At 37.9% G+C, this 24,126-nt stretch overlaps 1 protein-coding gene across 5 annotated transcripts in view; it reads right to left on the reverse strand.

Annotated features, from left to right (window-relative positions):
• Window positions 1-24,126, reverse strand: part of PRKD3 (protein kinase D3) — an 86,975-nt gene that overhangs the window by 18,429 nt on the left and 44,420 nt on the right. For all 5 annotated transcript variants that reach the window (XM_024998923.2, XM_005212648.5, XM_015473443.3 and 2 more), the window contains 6 exons: window positions 19,992-20,184; window positions 16,860-16,937; window positions 13,949-14,132; window positions 11,451-11,574; window positions 2,719-2,796; window positions 1,315-1,591 (listed from right to left, as the gene is read on the reverse strand). In XM_024998923.2, coding sequence (XP_024854691.1) covers window positions 1,315-1,591; window positions 2,719-2,796; window positions 11,451-11,574; window positions 13,949-14,132; window positions 16,860-16,937; window positions 19,992-20,184 — 934 coding nt within the window. The remainder of the gene's footprint in view (window positions 1-1,314; window positions 1,592-2,718; window positions 2,797-11,450; window positions 11,575-13,948; window positions 14,133-16,859; window positions 16,938-19,991; window positions 20,185-24,126) is intronic.

Here is a 24,126-nt window from a genome sequence, read left to right on the forward strand (position 1 = left end):
CCATGGATGGGCTTGAGAAGGATCCTAAATCCAATTATATATAAAATTTGTGTTCTGTATCTGCATTATTTTCTGGGGTGAAAGGTCCAACTGAATATCAGACAGTTCTAAAATCCCCTCAAATTTAAGAAACATTGTGATTATCCATTTTATTCATCCTTTCAGAATCAATATTCAACACCAGACATTTTCATGGTCATTACCCTCATGCCTTTGATCACAGGTCCCCTTAATTCCACGCACACCCCTAGGTTGGCTCTGCCTATCCTAACTTATGTGAGATCCAAGGTCAAGGTCCAAATCAGGCTTCTCTATCATGAAGTCTCCACTTACCTTCCTATCTGTATCTGAGTCCTTGAGAAATGCACTGCTCCTTTTTGCACTCTACTGCTTTATGTACCTATTTCCCTGCCTATCTTTAAAAAAATCTCTGTATTTCTTTTGTATTCTAGCTCAGGGCCTAGCATAATGCCAAGATGAGGTATACTAAGCAGCATAGCTTAACTGAAATAAAAGGCATACAGAAACTGGTTGAGGGAATTCCCTGTCCATCCAGGGGTTAGGACTCGGTGCTTTCACTGCTGGGCTCAGTCCCTGGTCGGGGAACTAAGATCCCACAAGCTGTGCAGTGCAGCTAGAAAAGAAAAGAGGCTGACATCTCTTTCAATTTAAATGTATTTGCCTGATGAATGAAAGCTGTTTCACCATAAATGACGTAATGTCAATGGGGGGGTGGGTGCAGGGAAGTGATATTTTACTATGGCTTTGTGATTAAGTATTCACTTGAAACTTAAAACAAATTTAGGTTTTATTTTATAAATTTTGTTGGTGCAAAGCACATGTGTTTCAATATATTTTTTTAATGTTTCTGAATGTTTTAATTCAGTTAAAACGAATGCAGCACTTCTGACTTCATACATTTTATAAGTACTATGTGAACTGCAACGCTTTACAGACTGAAAATCCCACCATGAAGCACCATCCTAATACTATTAGCTTACTTAACCCCTTCTGGTTCTCTTTCATTTAATGCTGACAACTCTATACAGCAGGTTCGTTACAGAAAAGGAAAGTACTTGCCAAGATCACATAACAGGTCAGCAGAGCCAAGATTTAAATGCAGGCAGACTTGACTCTGGAGCCTCGCTCTGGGGACTGCAAGCACATACTATGACCAACATAATTTTATAAAGCAATTGACTAACGGTATTGATTCTAAAAATGAGGCTTAAAATAAATACAGAAACACAACTGCACCCACAAAACACTTAAGAACCAAATGGGGAAAAAGTCATCAAGAAGCTTATTGCTTACTGTGATCTTTCCCTTGGCCTGGAGAAGTACAGACACTGGCTTGAGGCGTCACAGGCATGAGAGCTTGGCGAATTGCTTTTTCCCAGCTCTGTGCTACATCAAGTCCCACTCCAGTGGCAGCAAGAACAGGATTGTGAGAGCTGTCCCCATTGTTCTCACCAACAAAGTATACCATAGTATCAGTGATGATTTCAAAACAGTGTGGGTTGCTGCCTTGTGAAATGCTTGTGAAATCTTGTGGTGAAGATATGCGGAGAATTTCTGAAAGTGGAATTTCCTGAAGTAAAGAACTAAGCGTTAGGAAACATGAATATGTGGGCTTTTTTTCAAATACACTAAACAATCAAAGATATGCATTTCTAATGAATACCACTAAAGACAAACACAAGTATGTGAATGTGGCACATGGACACACAGTCAAGTCTTACGAGGGTATCTGCTCTGAATGATCTGCATGTCCATCAAGGACAAAGGCAGAGAGCATGGAGTATAATAACCAAGCTAGTAATTCAGGCCTGTAGCAGATCATTAGAAAGAAAGGATTTAGAAGGGCGGTTGCTGCTATAGCCAACACCTGCCATATCCCAGCTGTCAGGAAGTCATCTCAACAACAACTCTACTGGCTGCCATCTGCAAGATATGGCCCCAAAGGAGAACGAGAAAGAAATAACAGCAGCAAAGGAGTATGTCAGAATAAGTGTAAGTGCTCTATTCTGGTTCTGTCCATAACTTTAACAATCATTTATGTTTAGTCTACTTCCTAAAGTAGAAAACTTCTTTAGAAAAACCCAACCAATTCAAAGCAATTCATTAGTCTCTATTTTCTTTCTTCCTGATACAATCACTATACTAACAATTTTATCTGGTGTCAACTGGTGACATGGCAAAATGTGGAGCAAGTTGAGCAAAGAGAATTATATAAAAAAGAGCCAAAAGAAGCATCTGGGAATTGGGGTCTAAGGTAAAATGGAAAATGGAAGAAATGCTGAATACCACAATGGCTTCTTCTGATCAGCAATAATCACAGGACTTCTCATAGTCTAATCTAAATCACAGTCTAGTTGTCTTTTCGTATGCAAGGGTCAAGTCCCCTATATAAAATGGCTAGACATCCACTGATACGGAGGACCACCTGGTACCCAGAAGGAAAACAGCAGCAACCTCATAGGCCAGAAAAAAAGAATCGCACAACAACAAAAAAAACTTCGGCAGCAAGGCTGTTGCAAGGGATGAGATGGAGGGGTAGAGGATACTTGCTTTTACAAGGATCTTAACAGTGACTTCTAGAAACTATATTAGGCAGAGCTGTAATCCAATATAACAACTAATAAATATTACTTGGATATATTTGGAAAACACACAGTATTTTAATGTACATATTTTTAAAAGATGTGAAATTTTTACCTTATAATACTTTGATCCAGATTCGTTTTGAAACAGTGTAAGACATTTGCTGTCCAGTCTCCAATAATGCCTTTTTCTCTACAAAGAGCACAAAACTGTAAGGTTCAAAAGTAATGATTCCTCCAAAGTGTCTGAACTCTCCATTCCCTCTCATCTCTTATCTATAAGTTTGTACTGGTATAAAATTCATGAGCTTCAAAATTTGAAAAATTAAAAAGATAGTGAAAAGTATACTTCCATCATCACCCCTATCTCACTCCCACCTTTACTCAAGGCAAACAATGTTACTACATTTTGGAGGTTTCTTTTCAGGAATCTTATGCATGCACACACAAATACTTAATTTATCCGTGGACTAAATTTCTAAAGTATGCCTTACTGGATCAAAAGATAAATGCATATGTAATTTTTCTTGACAGTGTTAAGTTATTCCTCTATTTCTGGATCCAACTTATAGTCTCATCAGTAACATGAGGGTGTTATTTACTCAAACCTTCACTAATACAGCTTATTACTAACCCTTTTCATCCTGTGCTACACTGATAAATAAAAACTAGTATTTTCGTAACATTTTCTAAAATTTATTTAATTGAAAGGTAATTGCTTTACAGGGTTTTGTTGCTTTCTGTCAAACCTCAACATGAATCAGCCATAGGTGTATATATATGTATCTCCTCCCTTCTGAACCTCCCTCCCATCTACCTTCCTATCCCACCCATCCAGGTTGATAAAGAGCCCATTTGAGTTTCTTGAGACATACAGCAAATTCCCATTGGCTATTTTACATATGGTAATGTAAACTTCCATGCTACTCTCTCCATACATCTCACCCTCTCCTCCTCTCTCCCCATGTCCGTAAGTCTCTTTCCATGTCTGTTCCTCCACTGCTACCCTGCAAATAAATTCTTCAGTATCATTTTTCTACATTCTGTGTATGTGTTTAGTTCAGTTCAGTTGCTCAGTCGTGTCTGACTTTGTGATCCCATAGACTGCATCATGCCAGGCCTCCCTGTCCATCACCAACTCCCAGAGCCTACTCAACTCATGTCCATCGCGTTAGCGATGCCATCCAACCATCTCATCTCCTGTCGTCCCCTTCTCCTCCGGCCTTCAATCTTTCCCAGCATCAGGGTCTTTTCCACTGAGTTGGTTCTTCACATTAGGTGGCCAAAGTATTGGAGTTTCAGCTTCAGCATCAGTCCCTCCAATGAATATTCAGGACTGATTTCCTTTAGGATGGACTGGTTGGATCACCCTGCAGTCCAAGGGCCTCTCAAGAGTCTTCTCCAACACCACAGTTCAAAAGCATCAATTCTTAGGCACTCAGTTTTGTTTATAGTCCAACTCTCTCATCCATACATGACTACTGGAAAAACCATCACTTTAACTAGATGGACCTTCGTTGGCAAAGTAATGTCTCTGCTTTTTAATACGCTGTCTAGTTTGGTCATAGCGTTTCTTCCAAGGAGCAAGCGTCTTTATTGTAAAGCTATAGTCACCATCGGCAGTGATTTTGGAGCCCCCCAAAATAAAAGTCTCGCACTCTTTCCATTGTTTCCCCATCTATTTGCCATGAAGTGATGGGACTGGATGCCATGATCTTCGTTTTCTGATCTTCGTTTTCTGAATGTTGAGTTTTAAGCCTACTTTTTCACTCCTCTTTCACATTCATCAAGAGAATGTTCAGTTCTTCGCTTTCTGCCATGAGGGTGGTCTCATCTGCATATCTGAGATTATAGATATTCCTCCCAGCCATCATGATTCCAGCTTGTGCTTCATCCAGTCTGGCATTTCGCACGATGTACTCTGCATGTAAGTTAAATAAGCAGGGTGACTACAGCCTTTCCCGATTTGGAACCAGACGCATTCCTTTCCCGATTTGCTACCAGTCTGTTGTTCCATGTCCAGTTCTAACTGTTGCTTCTTGACCTGCATACAGATTTCTCAGGAGGCAGGTCAGGTGGTCTAGTAACCCCATCTTTTCAAGAATTTTCCACAGTTTGTTGTGATCCACACAGTCAGAGGATTTGGCATAGTCAACAAAGCAGAAGTAGATGTTTTCCTGGAACTCTTGCTTTTTTGATGATCCAACGGATGTTGGCAATTTGATCTCTGGTTCCTCTGTCTTTTCTAAATCCACTTTGAATGTCTGGAAGTTCACGGTTCACGTACTGTTAAAGCCTGGCTTGGAGAATTTTGAGCATTATTTTGTTAGTGTGTGAGATGAGTGCAATTGTATGGTAGTTTGAGCATTCTTTGGCATTGCCTTGCTTTGGGATTGGAATGAAAACTGACCTTTTCCAGTCCTGTGGCCACTGCTGAGTTTCCCAAATTTGCTGGCATATTGAGTGCAACACTTTCACAGCATCATCTTTCAGGATTTGAAATAGCTCAACTGGAATTCCATCACCTCCACTCAGATCAGATCAGATCAGTCGCTCAGTCGTGTCCGACTCTTTGCGACCCCGTGAATCGCAGCACGCCAGGCCTCCCTGTCCATCACCAACTCCCAGAGTTCACTGAGACTCACGTCCATCGAGTCGGTGATGCCATCCAGCCATCTCATCCTCTGTCGTCCCCTTCTCCTCTTACCCCCAATCCCTCCCAGCATCAGAGTCTTTTCCAATGAGTCAACTCTTCGCATGAGGTGGCCAAAGGACTGGAGTTTCAGCTTCAGCATCATTCCCTCCAAAGAAATCCCAGGGCTGATCTCCTTCAGAATGGACTGGTTGGATCTCCTTGCAGTCCAAGGGACTCTCAAGAGTCTTCTCCAACACCACAGTTCAAAAGCATCAATTCTTCAGTGCTCAGCCTTCTTCACAGTCCAACTCTCACATCCATACATGACCACAGGAAAAACCATAGCCTTGACTAGATGAACCTTTGTTGGCAAAGTAATGTCTCTGCTTTTGAATGTGCTATCTAGGCTGGTCGTAACTTTCCTTCCTAGGAGTAAGCGTCTTCTAATTTCATGGCTGCAGTCACCATCTGCAGTGATTTTGGAGCCCCGAAAAATAAAGTCTGACACTGTTTCCACTGTTTCCCCATCTATTTCCCATGAAGTGATGGGACCAGATGCCATGATCTTTGTTTTCTGAATGTTGAGCTTTAAGCCAACTTTTTCACTCTCCACTTTCACTTTCATCAAGAGGCTTTTGAGTTCCTCTTCACTTCACAGTGATGCTTCCTAAGGCCCACTTGACCTCACATTCCAGGATGTCTGGCTCTAGGTGAGTGATCACACCATCGTGGTTATCTGGGTCATGAAGATCTTTTCTGTATAGTTCTTTTTTTTTTTTTTTCTGTATAGTTCTTCTGTGTATTCTTGCTGCCTCTTCTTATCCTCTGCTTCTATCAGGTCCATATCATTTGTGTCCTTTATTGTGCCCATCTTTGCATGAAATGTTCCCTTGGTATCTCTAATTTTCTTGAAGAGATCACTAATCTTTTCCCATTCTATTGTTTTCCTCTATTTCTTTGCACTAATCACTGAGGAAGGCTTTCTTCTCTCTCCTTGCTGTTCTTTGGAACTCTGCATTCAAATGGGTATATATTTCCCTTTCTCCTTTGCCTTTCACTTCTCTTCTTTTCTCAGCTATTTGTAAGGCTTCATCAAACAACCATTTGGCCTTTTTGCATTTCTTTTTCTTGGGGATGGTCTTGATCACTGCCTCTTGTACAAAGTCACGAATCTCCATCCATAGTTCTTCAGGCACTCTATCAGATCTAATCCCTTGGATCTAATTGTCACTTCCACTGTATAAGGGATTTGATTTAGGTCATACCTGAATGATCTAGTGGTTTTTCCTACTTTCTTCAATTTAAGTCTGAATTTGGCAATAAGGAGTTCATGATCTGAGCCACAGTCAGCTCCCGGTCTTGTTTTTGCTGACTGTATAGAGCTTCTCCATCTTTGGCTGCAAAGAATATAATCAATCAATCTGATTTCAGTGTTGGACATCTGGTGATATCCATGTGTACAGTCTTCTCTTGTGTTGTTGGAAGAGGGCGTTTGCTACGACCAGTGTGTTTTCTTTGCAAACTCTGTTAGCCTTCACCCTGCTTTGTTTTGTACTCCAAGGCCACATATGCCTGTTACTCCAGGTATCTCTTGACTTCCTACTTTTGCATTCCAGTCCCCTATAATGAAAATGACACCTTTTTTGGGTATTAGTTCTAGAAGGTCTTGTAGGTCCTTCACAGAACTGTTCAGCTTCTTCAGCATTATTGGTCAGGGCATAGACTTGGATTACTGTGATAATGCATGGTGCCTTGGAAATGAACAGAGATTATTCTGTCATTTTTGAGATTGCATCCAAGTACTGCATTTTGGACTCTTGTTGACTATGATGGGTACTCCATTTCTTCTAAGGGATTCATCCCCACAGTAGCAGATATAATGGTCATCTGAATTAAATTCACCCATTCCAGTCCATTTTAGGTCACTGATTCCTAAAATGTCGATGTTCACCCTTGCCATCTCCTGTTTGACCACTTCCAATTTGCCTTGAGTCATGGACTTAACATTCCAGGTTCCTATGCAATATTGCTCTCTACAGCATCGGACTTTACTACCATCACCTGTCACATCCACAACTGGGTGTTTTTGCTCTAGCAGTACACCTGGGAAACCGAGTGGCCGGGACGAGGAGGTCATTAAGGCACATGGCCCACCTGGGACAGTGCAATCTCCAAGCAGTTGGTCACCTGAGCTGCTCAGACCTGGGAAGGTCACAAAATGCACACCCAACCCACAAAGACTGATCCAGAACTATGTCTGAGTGTCACCTGTGGAGGTACGGGTCAGCAGTGGCCTGCTGGAGGGGCTCTGGGGGCAGCAGACCTGGGTATGGCATAAGCCCTCTTGGAGGAGGTCACCATTAACCCCACCATAGAACCACCAGAACTTACACAGGAACTGAGGAAACAGATTCTTGGAGGGTACAAACAAAACCTTGTGTGCACCAGGTCCCAGGAGAAAGGAGCAGTGACCCCACAAGAAACTGACCCAGACATGTCCATGAGTACCCAGGAGTCTCTGGCAGAGGTGTGGGTCGGCGGTGGCCTGCTACAGGGTTGGGGGCACTGAGTGCAGCAGTGCGTGCATGGACCTTTTGAAGGAGGTCGCTATCATCTTCACTACCTCCACCACAGTTTGGCCTCAGGTTAAGCAACAGGGAGGGAACACAGCCCTGCCCATCAATAGAAAATTGGATTAAAGATTTATCTGAAAATGGCCTGGACCATCAGAACAAGACCCAGTTTCCCCCTCAGTCAGGCTCTCCCATCAGGAAGCTTCCATAAGCCTCTTATTCTTATCCATCATAGGGCAGACAGAATGAAAACCACAATCACAGAAAACTAACCAATCTCATCACATGGACCACAGCCTTGTCTAGCTCAAGCAAACTATGAGCCATGCCTCGTAGGGCCACCAATGACAGAGGGGTCATGGCAGAGAGTTCTGACAAAACGTGGTCCACTGGAGAAGGGAATGGCAAACCACTTCAGTATTCCTGCCTGAGAACCCCATGAACAGTATGAATAGGCAAAAAGGTATGACACTGAAAGATAAACTCCCCAAGTTGGTAGGTGCCCAATATGCTACTGGAGAAGAGTGGAGAAATATGCATTAGTATATGATATTCATCTTTCTCTTTCTGACTTACTTCACTCTGTGTAATAGGTTCTAGGTTCATCCACCTCATTAGAACTGACTCAAATGCATTCCTTTTTATGACTAATATTCCATTGTGTATATGTACCGCAACTTCATCCATTAATCTGTTGATGGACATCTAGGTTGCTTCCATGTTCTAGCTATTGTAAATAGTGCTGCAATGAACAATGGGATACACGTGTCTTTTTCAACTTCAGGGTTTATTCAGGAGTGGGATTGCTGGGTCATATGGTAGTTTTATTCCTAGTTTTTTAAGGAATCTCCATACTGTCTTCCATAAAGGAATCTCCATACCGTCTTCCATAGTGGCTGTATCAATTTATATTCCCACCAACAGTGCAAGAGCGTTCCCTTTTCTTCACACCCTCTAAAGCATTTTTGTTTGTAGACTTTTTGATGATGGTCATTCTGAGCGGTGTGAGGTGATATCTCATGGTGGTTTTGATTTGCATTTCTCTAATAATGAGCGATGTTGAGCATCTTTTCATGTGTTTGTTAGCTATCTGTATATCTTCTTTGGAGAAATGTCTGTTTAGGTCTTTCCCCCACTTTTTGATTGGGTTGTTTGTTTTTCTGGTACTGAGTTGTATGAGCTGCTTGTATATTTTGGAAATTAATCCTTGTCAGTTGTTTCATTTGCTATTATTTTCTCCCGTTCTGAGGGATGTCTTTTCACCTTGCTTATAGTTACCTTTGCTGTGCAAAAGCTTTGAAGTTTAATCAGGTCCCACTTGTTTACTTTTATTTCCATTACTCTAGGGGGTGGGTCATAGAGGATCTTGCTTTAGGTCATCGAGTGTTCTGCCTATGTTTTCCTCTAAGAGTTTTATAGTTTCTCGTCTTACATTTAGGTCTTTAATCCATTTTGAGTTTATCTTTGTGTATGGTGTTTGGAAGTGTTCTAATTTCATTCTTTTACATGTAGCTGTCCAGTTTTCCCAGCACCATTTATCAAAGAGGCTGTCTTTGCCCCATTGTATATTTTTGCCTCCTCTGTCAAAAATAAAGTACCCACAGGTGCATGGGTTTATTTCTGGGCTTTCTATCTTGTTCCATTGGTCTATATTTCTGTTTTTGTGCCAGTACCATATCATCTTGATGACTGCAGCTTTGTAGTATAATCTGAAGTCAGGAAGGTTGATTCCTCCAGCTCCATTCTTTCTCAAGACTGCTTTGGCTATTCAATTAGCATACTATTTGGCTAGTATTTTCGTAACGTTTTAAACTGTATTTTTTTTAATTAAAAATGAGATCAAGATCTTATGTTTAAGAGTAATTTGCATTTCCTTGTCTGAGACCTGTCTGTTCAGATTCATTGCCTTTTTTTCTATTGTGTTCTGGGTTGAAAAAAAACTTTTTCCAGTTTGTTGTTTGTCTTTGTTTCTGTTCTTTGCCATGCAGCATTTGTTTTTTAAACATGTGTCTATAAACAATTTTTTAAAATTAATACTTTACTTTTTGGGAACCATTTAAGGTTCATCGCAAATTAAGGGGAAGGGGCAGAAATTTCCCATATATACTTCCTGTCCCTAGGCATGTATAACCCCAGACCCCATCATCAACACCCTTAACAGAGTGGTACAATGGTTACAACTGGTGAACCTACATTTGACACATCATAATCATAAACGTCCATAGGTTATATAACTCAGCTCACTCTTGGTGCTGTGCATTCTATGCGTTTGGACAAATGCATAATGTCAAGTACCTATCATTGCGGTATTACATAGAGTATTTTCACTGCCCTAAAAGTTCTGTGTTCTACCTATTCATTCCTACTTGTCCCCACCCTGTACCCTCCACAGGTCTGCCTTTTCTGGAAAATAATATAGTTGGAAGCATATAGTATGTAATCTTCCTACATTGGTTTCTTTCATGTAGCAATATAGACTTAAGATTGCTCCAAGTCTTTTCATGGCTTAACAGCTCATTGCTTTTTAGTGCTGAATAACATTCCACTGTCTTTAGAACAGTTTGTTTACCCATTTACCTACTGAAGGAGATCTATTATTTCCAGGTTTTTGGCAATTATGAATAAACCCATTATAAATATCCATATGCAGGTTTCCATGTGAATGTAAGTTTTTATTTCCTTTGGGTAAACAGCAAAGAGTACGACTGCTAGATCATCTGGTAAAAGCATTTTAGGTTTGCATGAAACTACTAAACTGTCTTCAAATGTTAGCAATACCATTTTGCATTCCTACCAGCAATCAAAGAAAGCTCTCGTTGCTCTACATCTTGTCAGAATTTGGTGTTCTCAGTGTTTATGATTTTGGCTGTTCTAACAGATGGGCAGCAGTATCTCACTGTTTAATTTGCATTTGCCCTATGACATAAGATGTGGCGCATCATTTCATATGCTTATGTGCTATCTAGGTATCTTCTTTGGTGAGGTACATGTTAAGGTCTTCAGCACATTGTTTAATCAGATTATTAAGTTTTCTTACTGTTGAATTTTAAGAGTTCTTTGTATATTTTGGAGAAGAGTCTTTTACAGATATCTTTTTTGTAAATATTTCTTCCAAGTCTGTGGCTTGTCATCTCAATCTTTTAATACTGTCTTTTGCAGAGCAGAAGTTTGTGAAGTGAAAGTCGCTTAGTTGTGTTCGACTCTTTTCGACTCCATGGACTGTAACCCACCAGGCTCCTCTGTCCCTGGGATTCTCTAGGCAAGAATACTGGAGTGGGTTGCCATTCCCTTTTCCAGGAGATCTTCCTGACCCACGGATTGAACCTGGGTCTCCTGCATTGCAGACAGATTCTTAACCATGTAAGCCACCAGGGAATACCAATTCTTTCTTTCAGAGATTGTGCATTTGGTGGTGTACCATCAGACTTGCTTTGACTCTGTACTGTTCTACCAATCTATAAAAATAGTACATTAAATAGTCCACCTTTTAAATATTCCTAACATCCTAAATATAAAGATGGTTCTGGTGTACTATGATGTCTTAATATATATCTCATTCTCATTTGGACTTAAAAAACGCACGAAGTAAAGCACATAACAGAGTTTCACTACCATAATAAGATGCCTGTGATTACTGACCAGGGTGTCCCTGCTGGTGTAATGGACCATCCACCCTTCCTTCACCATTGTGCTGCTCTTCCTCTTTGTGTGCTTGATGGACTGGACGACCCTCATCAGCGGAATGTTATTGCTCGTTGATGGACTACAAAATATTTTAAATTTATGACAAATATTTATAATGTTAACTTAAAAGATCATCAATACAGTAAAATCAAACCCTTTTAAAGATAATTAAACTAAAATTCTTCAAAATATCTTACGAAGACAATGGCTTAAGAGGAAAAAGATAAATTAATCCTGTTATGATGATACACAGTTAATTTATAAAAGACAAAGATGATACTGTTAGGGGAAGCATACTGACTGAAACCGCCCACCCTGGTCAGGCTCTCTAGTAACCATTTGCATGAGTTGTTTTACAACAGGAGGTCCTGGTAAGGCATATGGAACTAATAAGCCACTACCAACCAAAAGAGTTCGGGAAAGGTCAAAAGGAGACACCACGTGTCCACCCACTTCCCAGAATCCCTCTCGCTAGCATCCATCTTTGCTGAGCAATGCATGTGGCACCAGGAAGGACTCTGAATCAGAATGATTGGCCAAAGACAACCTGGAAACTAATCTCATCACCATAAAATCTGAGACTACGAGCCACATGGCAGAGCTGTTCTCCTGGGTTCCCTTTACTGCTCTCCACCCGGGTGCCCTTTCCCAATAAAATCTCTTGCTTTGTCAGCACGTGTCTCCTCCGACAGTTCTTTTCTGAGTGTTAGACAAGAGCCCGCTCTTGGGGCCCTGGAGTGGGGTCCCCCCCTTCCTACAACAATACTGTAAATCATCATTATTTGTCATGAATATTTCTGGAGGGCCACAGGACATACGAAAACAATAAACAGAGCAGAAAGAATCCTCTCCGGTTGGCAAATCTGGAGCCTGGGAGAGGGTCTCATTTGGGATTGCTACTAGAAATCATACCCTAGATAACATGACAAATTAATAAATTCATAACAGGACAAAATTCAAATATCAAAGTCCATTATTCATGTTGTCAGCAACAATTACTTACAGAAGACACTGAAAGAAAAATGATTTACAGGTATTAAGAAAGTAAAAATAATAAATAATGAAATGAGTCACATCAGGTAATACTGAAACACAGGTCAGTAACAGTGTAGCTGGAGAGAAAGAGCACCTTGGCAGAAGTGTGTGAAAAATACACTGTTTTTCAATTGAGTCTCAAACAGTTAAATACTTGCTCTTAAACTGTGAAGTATCCATGATTAGGAAACAAGCTTAGTTCTCTTAAGTCTCCAATTTGGGCAAACATTTAGTTAATAATGATAATGATAATAATAGCTATAATTTATTTATTATTTTTTTTAAATTTTATTTTTAAACTTTACATAATTGTATTAGTTTTGCCAAATATCGAAATGAATCTGCCACAGGTATACATGTGTTCCCCATCCTGAACCCTCCTCCCTCCTCCCTCCCCATACCATCCCTCTGGGTCGTCCCAGTGCACTAGCCCCAAGCATCCAGTATCATGCATCAAACCTGGACTGGCTATAATTTAATGATAAGACAAACTGAATAAATGACTCAGCCATATGAGACTGACATATGATGAATTTTCTCTAAACACCTATTTGCTGCCAATGAAAAACAAAACCTGCTTAAAATGTTAACACTGTATCACAAAGTAGTATATCTTATAGGCTATATCTAAAAAAACTGAATTTCTATAAATATAGGAGGATATATAAGTCTCATAATCCAGGAGCATTTTTACAAAGAGCTAATAGATGAATTGCAATATGAAAACTGCCCCCAAATTCATCACCATCATCTCTGTACAACATTCTCAGGTATAGATTCTTACTGGGGTTTGCAACATTAGCTAATATGCCTGTGTAAAGAAACTGGTTGCTTTACCTGAAGTCCAATGCTGGCACTTTGTGAAAGACTGCTACACAGCTAGGTATTTAAATACAGTATTTAAATAAAGCATTTTTCTTTTTAAGAAAACGGGATTCTCATACCTTCTCATCTTGAGTGGACAGCAAGAGGAATATAATTTATTTCAGAAAAATAAATGTACATGTGGTACATGTAAAAGCATTAGCCACAATTTAATTGATTTTAAATTACATTTTAGGGGGTGGAAGGAATTGGGAGATTGGGATCGACAAGCATGTAGTACTGTATATGAAATAGATAACTAATGAGAACCTACTGTAGAGCACAAGGAACTCTAATCAATGCTCTATAGTGATCTAAATGAGAAGGAAATCTAAAAAAAGAGGGATATATGTTTATGTATAACTGATTCACTTTGCTGTACAGCAGAAACTAACACGACATTGTAAAGCAACTATACTTCAAGAAAAAAAAATTTCTTTTTATAATTACATTTCTAGGTTCCACTTAAAGAGATATGATTTGTTATTTTTTAACAGAACTCCTGGACTGACCTTGCATTTGGAAATATCTTGTAGTCCATACCCACGCATTACCTGATTGTTTTAACAGCTTCTTCGTCTCTTTCCACATCAAGATCAGATGGATCCAAGAAAAACATTTTATCTTCTGGAGGAGATGGTTCTTCTGTGTCATCCAAGCCCCGACTACCATCACTGTTCATGTCACTACTGTCAATATCCATTGGTATATCTGTATCTGTTCCCAAAGTAGATGGCTCTGGCAAAGTTTTAAATGAATTCAGAATTTTACATTAATGGAATATCAATACACCTAAATAGAGACAGTACATCAAATGTGAAAACCATTTTTAAAATTCTTAAATGAAATTACAGAAAAATATTTTTATGATTCAAGTTAAAGAAATATTTCTTAGGATGATATAAGTATAAAAATCATAAGGCAGAAAATTAACTTGATTGCATCAGAATTTTAAATTTTGATATGACAAAAGATACTAGAAGCAAAGTAAAAGGTTAGCCACTATATTATAGACCTGGTCAGCTCATTTTCCACAAGTGTCTAAGACAATACAATGAAAAAAGAACATTCTGTTCAATGTATGGTCATAGGACAAATGGATATTTATATGCAAAAAAGAAAAAAAGGAAATTGGGAAGATTTCCTTAAATCAATTACAAAAATTAACTTAAAGTAGATCACAGACCTAAATAATCTATAACACTCTTAGAAGAAAGCATAGGAGTAAGCTTTGGGATTGTGAGTTAGGCAAAGCCTTCTTAGATATACCACCAAAAACCTAAATGACAAGAAAAAACAAATATACTGGACTTCATCAAAATTTAAAACTTCTCTGCTACAAATGACACCTCAAAGAAAGTGAAAAGGCAGTGTACAGAATGGTAGAAAGTATCTGCAAATCATGTACCAAATAAGGGACTTGTATCCAGAATATCTAAAGAATTCTTACAACTCCATAATAAAAAGATAAATAAATAACCTAGTTAAATGGGCAAAGGACCAGAAGAGATACTGCTCTGAAGCAGATGTAAAAATGACCAAGAGGTACATAAAAAGATACGCAATGTCAGTTAGCCATCTGGGAAATGCACATCAAAACCATAATGAGACAACACTTCATACTCACTAGGATGGTGACAATCAAAATGACAGACAATTAACGAGTGGTGGAAAGGATACGTAGAAATGAGACTCCTCGTACACTGCTGGTGGGAATGTAAAATGGTATGGCTGCTTTGGTAAACAGTTTGGCAGTCCTCAAAATGTTAAACAGAGCTACCATATGACTCAACAGTTCCATTACTGGCTATCTACCCAAGTGGAATGGAAACACATGTAGTCAATTGTACTCAAATGTACTGCCTTGTTCATAATAGCTCCAAAATGGACACAACTCAAAGGACCATGGCTGACTGGTGATGAATCAAGTGTGGAACATTCAGGCAGAGGAATACTACTCATCAATAAAAAAACAATGAAGTATTGATACATGCAACATGGATGAACCTTGAAAACATTATGCTAAGTGAGAGAAATTAGTCACAAAGACTATACATTGTATGATCCTATTTATATGAAATGTCTAGAAGGGACAAACTGATACAGATAAAAGTTGACTTAGTGGTTGCCAGGGGCTAGCAGGGAAAAGTGGATAGGACGTGACAACTAATTGGTATGGAGTTCTTCTCAGGATGATGAACACGTCCTAAAATTAGGCTGTAGTGATGGCTGCATAACTGGGAATAAACTAAATGTATGAACTGTATGGTATACAACTCGTATCTCAATGAAGCTGACGAAGAATTAGTAGAATATATAACATGTGAACAAGTAATTTAGAGGGAAAAAACTCCTAATTAAACAGTAAATATCTGAAAGAGATAAACATTAAAATAAATATAAATGTATTTCATATCCATTTGTCAAAAGGTAGACAAGGACAAAAATACATGAACCAGCTAAATCTAGAAAAGACTTCAATCATGTAGAAAAGCTGTATTAATTCTGTGCAACTGAAACGAAGAAACCAATCATGCGCTGTCAATGGTGTTAAACAGCAACCACAGAAAACATACCACGTGAGAAAATGTTAAACTCTTAAGGAGATTAATTTCCACTCCTCATGCTTTTCCTCCTATATCTGTTCTCCTGGTAATCTTCCTAACCTAAGGCTTGAACCTAGGGCTCCTGCACTGCAGGCAGATTCTTTACCATCTGAGCCACCAGGGAAGCCTTTCCTATAGAACTACTTATATTCAATTTTTACCAGCCATGTAATATTAAGGAAAAATTATGCTGCAAGTTTACTCCTTTCTTCCAAAAAAGGTAATCACTTTGAGTGATATAATCTTGAAAAGAGGGGGAAAAAAGGTAAAAAAGCAAGAATGTTCAGCTAAGTGATTATTTGATGGAAAAAGAGAAAGTGAGACAGTACAATGACTTCTAAAGACTATGAACTTAGATGCCAGACCACACAGATTCAAATCCCAACTCTATCACTACTGGTTGTATCTCTTAGGCAAATTATTTAATGTTTCTGTGCCTAAGTTTACTCATCTCTAAGTCCTTATCTCAAAAGGTTGTTCTTAGGTTTAAATGTCAATATATATAAAATGTTTACAACAGTGCCTGGCTTTCATTAAGTAGTTAATAAATACTAGAAATATGCAATAGTTCTAGGGACAACAGCACGGTTATAAAATACGTTTTGCTATGTCTAAAGATAAATGAGAATATGCAGCATCATTTGCCACATATGACTACAGAGTGGTAGGTGGTTAAAGGAGACCAGAGGCATAATTAAAAGTATACTATTAGCGATATCTGTATTTTGCTTGATTATTAAATCAGAAAAAAGTCAAAGAAACAAAGTAAACAAAATAAAATATGCAAATATAACCTTATATAAAGATAATACACAAAAGAATTGTGATCTTTTCTAGAAATTAAGAAAAAGACTTTCACCTCCATTGAAAGTAACCTCTCCAAGGCAGTCTCTCGGTACTTTAGATGCACATCGCTTATGGCAGTTGAATTTACAATCTAAAACAAAATATTCATCTTATTAATTTATGTAAAAAGTCAGGCAGTATCAGATATGGTTGAAGACTTTCTTTACTCACACATACAGTATTATTAATAATGATGATGAAATAATAAAGATTTCCTCTACAAGAACTCAGGTCTTAAAAGGTCTGGTTTCATATTCTGATACCATCTCTTAATAGTTGGTTAATCCCTCAGGGATCATTCAGTCTCTTTATCTGTAAAATTAAATTTATACCACTTGTTTAACACTTTGCCAAAATGCTGCAGATCCATGCTTCCCTCCCTTACGTCGCATTCTTCTTTCTATATCCCCCTTAAAGAGTTTCTCAGGCTGATTAAATCCCTTTCCAACATATGTCAGGCAGTTACTTTCAATTCCTAATTATCAGGACCTGGTACATACGCAGAAAAGAAATTGCAATGCTACACCATTTATTAGGAATTAGTAAGAGCTTTCCCAGACAACCTTGCAAGAAAGGACTGAGCTTCTCACGCATAAGGTCCCCCATCTGTAGTATATAATGGCTCTCTTCAGCCTGCAAGAACCTCAGAGCTGATTGTACTGCAGATGAGTGTCAGTGACGTCCAAGCTGTTCAACACCACTGTGTAACTCATGGTTCTCAAATTGTGGTCACCAGGCCCGGAACATCAGCATCTTTTGAGATGCCCGATCTTGTTTGGGCCCCATCCCTAACCTACTACGTCAGCAGCTCTGGGAGTGAGGTTGAGAAACGGGTACTTTAATGACTTCTTTAGTTAATTAACATTAAAACTGAAACCCACTGCTATAACTACTATCTAACACCACCTTCAAAATAATTCTACCAACAATAAAAGGGTAAAAATAATTTCAAGTCCTGATTTAGAATAATTTTGTAACTTCTATAACTGAAGAAAACTCTTGGTATCATGCCAATAGAATACAGAAAGGTCATTATAAGAAAAAGCTCTATGAAATAATAATTTGGTGGATGAGAAAACCTGCATTACGTAATGTCTTTAAAAAGGTGAGGCCCTAGGAAAATTCACATGAACTAGTATTAACACTGGCATACATTTAAATGTTTTTTATCTCATGAAGTTTGCAAATTGTGAAAATAACAAGGCTTCCCTTTCCCTCTGAAATGTAAAGCCAAGTTTACCACCCATATGCAGCAAGTATGTAGTTCTAATGACAGTCATTTACACTTCTCTATATTCCTGCCCATGTTTTTTATTAATTTATTTATGTTTTCTTTTATCCTATATGTGCTTATATAAGCTGCCCTGAAATTTTAATATAACAAAGTGGAAAATAGATGAATGAATAAATTAATTGCTCTTAGAATTGTACATTTTTCTCAAATGATTCTGCATAACTGTTTTATCTTAACTATTTTTTTTCTTAGCGTAACAAGTGAATGAAAATGTCTATTTTACTTTTGAAGTAAAAATACAGGGATTACTGAATAAATTATGACTTTTTGATACTTTCTGAACCAATATAAGCATAAAACATTATTCTTTTAGAGCTCTAAGAAGTTAAACTACTAAGCCAGTCACATAGTTAATTGATTTTATTTCAAAATTCATTAATCTACTTCCATATTTTATTCTTTTAAAAAGTACTGTGCTTTTTTGCATGTGGTTTTAGAATGTTTCTGTTCTACTCAGCAGAACGGCATATTTACTACCTTTACTAAGATTATCTGCTGGCTAGAATTTGTACATCTGTTCTTAATGTTCTTTCCCAAAACATTCTTTAGTGGCTGCTTGCCAGTACACTTTAGTGTTGATATTTAAAGTATTAATTTATATATTAACTCATATTCAAAAGTAAGCTGTTGAAATAAAATTTCAACATTTAATTAAGCTTGCCTGATGGTTATTAAATATTGGCAACAAATGTACAATGTATTCTCTATGTATGTAGCGAAATATTGCTAAAAATTTTTTTCTTATATACTTATAAATTTATACATAAATTATTTAATTCAACACTGAAAACAGAACTTATTGTTGCAAAGATCTCAATTCCAATGTTTTACCTAGATAAAACTAGGTAATTCAATTCCACAAATACTTTTACATAAAAAGTATGGTATCAAGAAGTAATGATAATTACAGTAATCACATGAAAAATAAATACATAAGATTATAGACAGATTACCTATATCTTATCTTGGCTCAATGCCTAATAACACATTTAATATCTCTATTTTGGTTTTCACATAGTTGTGCAGCACTGTTGAGAAGACGCGAGACAAAAAGATAAAAGCATCTTTTAAAAGCATTAAAACATTATATAACTACAGGAAACCATTACTCTATTAAAAACATAGTTCATTAGAGATGTTTTTGGAATTCTATGACAGTGTTTTGGGTTAGTATCTAAATATAGATGGTCCCCATAATAATTCCAGTAGCTTCTACTATTTCTGCCTGTTTCAGTGTGATTGTTTAGAATGACAATTTTGGTACAGCTCTCACAGCCCCATAATTAAAGCAAAAATAAAACTCTTGTAACATGTTGCTGTGTGTGTGTGTGTATGAATACTTAATGGAAAGTTCAGTTCAGTCACTCAGTCGTGTCCAGCTCTTTGTGACCCCATGGACTGCAACATGCCAGGCCTCCTGTCCATCACCAACTCCCAGAGCTTGCTCACTCATGTCCATCAAGTCGGTGATTCCATTTAACGGAAAGAGGAGGGCATTATTTTATATTTTGGGTAGTGTCTGGCTCTGGAATCAGAAAGACTTAAGCTCAAATATTAGCTTACCTGCTCACTAATGGTTCCATATTGACAATTGTTAAGCAGCCACATCTCACAGATTCAAATTCTAGTTTTTCTGTTTACACTCTAATTTTTCTTTAGCATAGCTCCTGGTACAGAATACACATGTTGCAGATACTAGTCATCATTAATAGATACACATATATGCGTATTTCTTTCTTAACTATGAGACCAATTTATTTGCTTAAGGCTTCTGAAGTAAAAAGTATTTTATGTTATATTTGCTAACAAAAACAAATATGAATTTTACTTCAGAAAATCATGCAATCCTACCTTTACACTGCATTCCCTGGCGAAAGAGGCCTTTCAGTAACCGCTTGCAGTACTGACATATTGTGGGACGGGTGTATGAGTGAACAGCAAACGTGTGTGGGACTTTCACCCTGCACATGACCATCTTTTCCATCCAGATTGGGCGACCACTCCAAGAAGGAATTCTCTTACTAGGTTCTTGGTGAACATGTGACTAAAACATAAGCAATTTCCATAGTGTAAGTCAACATTAAAAACAAAGTCTTCAGATCAGGGTTTGACAAGTCATTTATTTCAAACACTAAAGCCACAAATAAAAAAATGTGGATCTCAGCAGTTTCCCTTGGAAGCTTAACTTACCAACCCTTGAAAATGAAAAGTGTAGAATTTTTTTGCTATTATTTATGCAAGGTATTTTCATCCTCACAGATATGTATCCATTGATTAATTATTATTTGCCAGGCACATATGACATTTCACAAATAAAAAACAAAACCTTAAAATGAGTTTATAACGTTCAAATTCCTTACCAAGAAATTAATTACAGGAAAATTAAGTAAATTTAGAAGGGTTAGTGCTGCTCATGTTGAGCTACTGAACACAACGTCTGAAAATATTTTGAAACAAGTCTTGGTTTTTAAAATCTATTTTAATAAATACTAAAATAAGTATGTAAAAATCTTTCATTAATAACGGCAGATGTAAATTAAAACAACTTTACCCTTAGTAATAATGCTTTAAGAAGTTCCTTGATATTTTAAGTATATTTCAGTTATTTGGTTTTTTCCCTCTCAGGTGAGCAAAAAGGAAAATTAAAGAAGACGTTGGTTAAAAATTTTTGTGCCATTTGAGGGATAAATGGATTTTTAAACTATGACCCTTTTTATGTATACCAAGGAAACAATCAATTTAATTCCAGGTCAGATCAATATAGCCCATCATATTCATTCAACATTCATTGACTGTCCTTTACTATGTATTAGAAATATGAAAATGAATACGGTCCTTATTCTCAAGGACAAAATCCAGATACCTAACTGCCTTCTAGATGCACTGCAGACCTTGCTGTAGCTGCTTGCCTCGTCACGGCCAGGACTGCCTTCTATAACCAGTAATGTGGGTAACTTAGAATTGAGTCCCTGTACATTGATATGTTCAACCAACAGAAGCCAAAAGAAATCAAAAGACAGAGAAGTGTACAGGAGAAATGAGAGAAGAAAATAAAGGGCTTTTTTTCTGAAGGAAGTAGGAGGAAGGAAAAAAGAAAAGGACTGACCACTGGAGGAAAGCACTATAAAAACAACACAAATACAGCCTCTGCTCGATAGTTTTTCAATAATGTGTAGCCAGAAACGTTCTAAAGCAAATTATGAAGCAATTTAAGAAAAGTACAAAAAGAATGTTAAAACCCAAACCAAACTTGCAGACTTCAGCTGTCTAAGGTGTCCTGCTCTAGTCTGGCCCAACCCTCCTCCACGTACAGAGCACCGTCAGCAAAAGGAACACTGAAGTGATTCCTCAAAGCTGATAAAGCAGCCAGCAGGAACCAGAAACGGATGCCTTCAGCTTTTGCTTATCCCTGGGCCCCCAGTCTAGTGGTGACTCAACACTGTATTTCTCTTGCTCTGCTTCAACCACTTAGTCTATGTCTCAAGCTTAAAACAAACACGTGGACTGACCTGAGTTACACCTGGGTCTTCTACTTAGCAGTACAGTGATTCTTAACCTTTTCCCCATCTCAACACCCTTGAGCAGACTGCAATCTAGCCAATAACAGTGGTTTACCATCTACTGAGTGAAGAAGGCAAGAAAGGTACAATAGACTTAATCAGAATTTGGAGGATGGAGAATGCTGGTAGAATTACCTAGAGCACTTGGCTACAACGGGACCAGTGAGAGTAACTAGAGCGGAAGCTCTTTTCTTACATTGCTTTAATGGCCCTCTTTACAAATCACTTATTAGCTTAAATTTTCCTTTCTTTCTTATTGATGTGTAGACAGAAATTTTCTGAAAGTAATCTAATTATTTCCACAATGTGTGTTTAAACTAATTTTGGCTGAATTGCTCATAAAAACTTCATAACAATATTGCCAACTCTCAATCATATAAAATAATAAAGGTGATATAAAAAATTTAAAGGGGGCAATTCCCCAATTATATATATTCGACTTTGGAACATTTTTCAGTGAAAGAAATATCTCCACTTTTAATGTGCACACTTAAGAATCAAGAATTTCTTTCTACCTTGATTCTGTACTGTTCCTGCAGAAATTTTCCCAAATGGGGAACGCCCTGGTGGTCCAGTGCTTAGGACTTTATGCTTTCATAGCCAAGGGTGCAGGTTTGATCCCTGGTCAGGGAACTAAAATTCTACAAGTCACGCAGTGGGGCAGGAAAAAAAAAAGTTTCTCCCAAATGCACTGAGATGAACGTTAGTCTCTCTCATCTCCAAACAGCCATCACTCAACACTGGTTTCTCTAAACCTGGTGGTTCCATTTTAACCAAATTCAATGAACAGTCTATTTTCTTCTGCCTCTCCACCTCTTTACTTGATTCCCTTTACAAAGTGATTTCAGACAATGACAGAAACTGCCTTATTACATGACAACCCAAGGGTCAGATTCAAAGGCTTCTATTCCAAACTGGCCTTCTCTTATGTCAGTAGTCAGTGAAGTTTAATATTTTGACTCCTTAGAAACTTTTCTTCCTCATGCTTTATCTATGAAATCAAGACAACAGCTACATGCCTGCCAGGATTGTGGTGCGGATTACACAAGAAAAGATAAGTAAAGCATCCCAGCATGAAGACTGGCATCTGATAAGTTACAAGGCACTTCCTGCAGCCACTTAGAGTGAGTTCTCTAAACCTGGTTCAGTCTCGGGCGCTCCCATCTCTTCACTGTTTCCTCTACTCCTTTAGACTGTCCGCTTTTACCACTCTTCCTCCCCTCTGATTTTCCTCCATGAGCTCTCAGCTCTTCTTACTGAATGTACCTTCATTTTTGAGATGGTATTCTTTACTACAGTTTCTACTTGTTCTAAAACACTCTGCACAATCTATCCAATTCAAACATGTCACTCTCCTTATACTTCTGTAAAGAATTTTCATCTTCCGGGTAAAATATAAATGAATAAATTAAAACTGAATACCTTATTCATCTGCTCGGTCCTGTTATTTCCTAATCTTGTAATACTCAGTGGGTATGGCTGACAAACCAGTACCATTTGCGGGGTTCTTAAAACAACATATGTTCGTTCTACAGTCCCCAATTCGAGCCAAGTTTCCCTGTGTAGCTTGTGTGTAAAATGCATTAATTTTTCTATTATCAATCTTTCCCTAAACTTTTGCATGTATTTATAATAACTCCTCATTCTCAGTTCTAATGCTATAGCACTCATCTTATACTTTAAAAATGTCATAGTAGGGCTATGCAATATGGAAATGTGGGATTTTTGTGAAAGAATTTCAGAAGCTTCTATTTTAGTTCCTCAATTTAGCAAGATCTTGTGATGAAGCGGTCAAGACAGCAGTCCAATGGCTTGATTTTGCCATTAATATATAGAAGGCCAAAGGGGTTACAGAAATAACTAAATTAAGACTGTAATCTACAGATGGAAGTTATTTAAAGTAGTACCAAATAAGTAAGGCAGTTATTTCTTTCTTCCCCAATCTACTACGTTTGATTTACACATTAGTAGATCTGGGTTAAATTCTAAAATTGCTTACTAATTTCTGTGACTTTAGTCAAGTCACTTGATAATTCTGAGTGCCAGCTATCTCACAGTATACAGACCTCACTGGAATACCGTAAAGATCAGTGATGTCACTCAAACACTTATTCATTTATGGCTGAGCGCCCACTAAAGTACAAGATACGGAGCTTGGGCATGGTGAGGCAAAGACAGACATGAATACTGTCTTCTCTAAATAGTTAAACTCCTTGAGGACAATCTAGTATACAAATGCTGTGATATTATGGTAAAATGCTATACACACCATCAAGGAGGTTTGAAAAGTGGTATGGCATTCAGAAAAATAACTTCTAGGTAAAGGGAAATCAAGTAAGGTAGCTGTTGAGGTAAGTCTAGAAAAAGCATATAGGATAGATAACAAGAGCAAATGTAGGGGGGTGGGGAGAAAGGATGTGTTCAGG

The sequence above is a fragment of the Bos taurus genome, chromosome 11, assembly GCF_002263795.3.
Source record: "Bos taurus isolate L1 Dominette 01449 registration number 42190680 breed Hereford chromosome 11, ARS-UCD2.0, whole genome shotgun sequence".
Lineage (NCBI taxonomy): Eukaryota > Metazoa > Chordata > Mammalia > Artiodactyla > Bovidae > Bos > Bos taurus.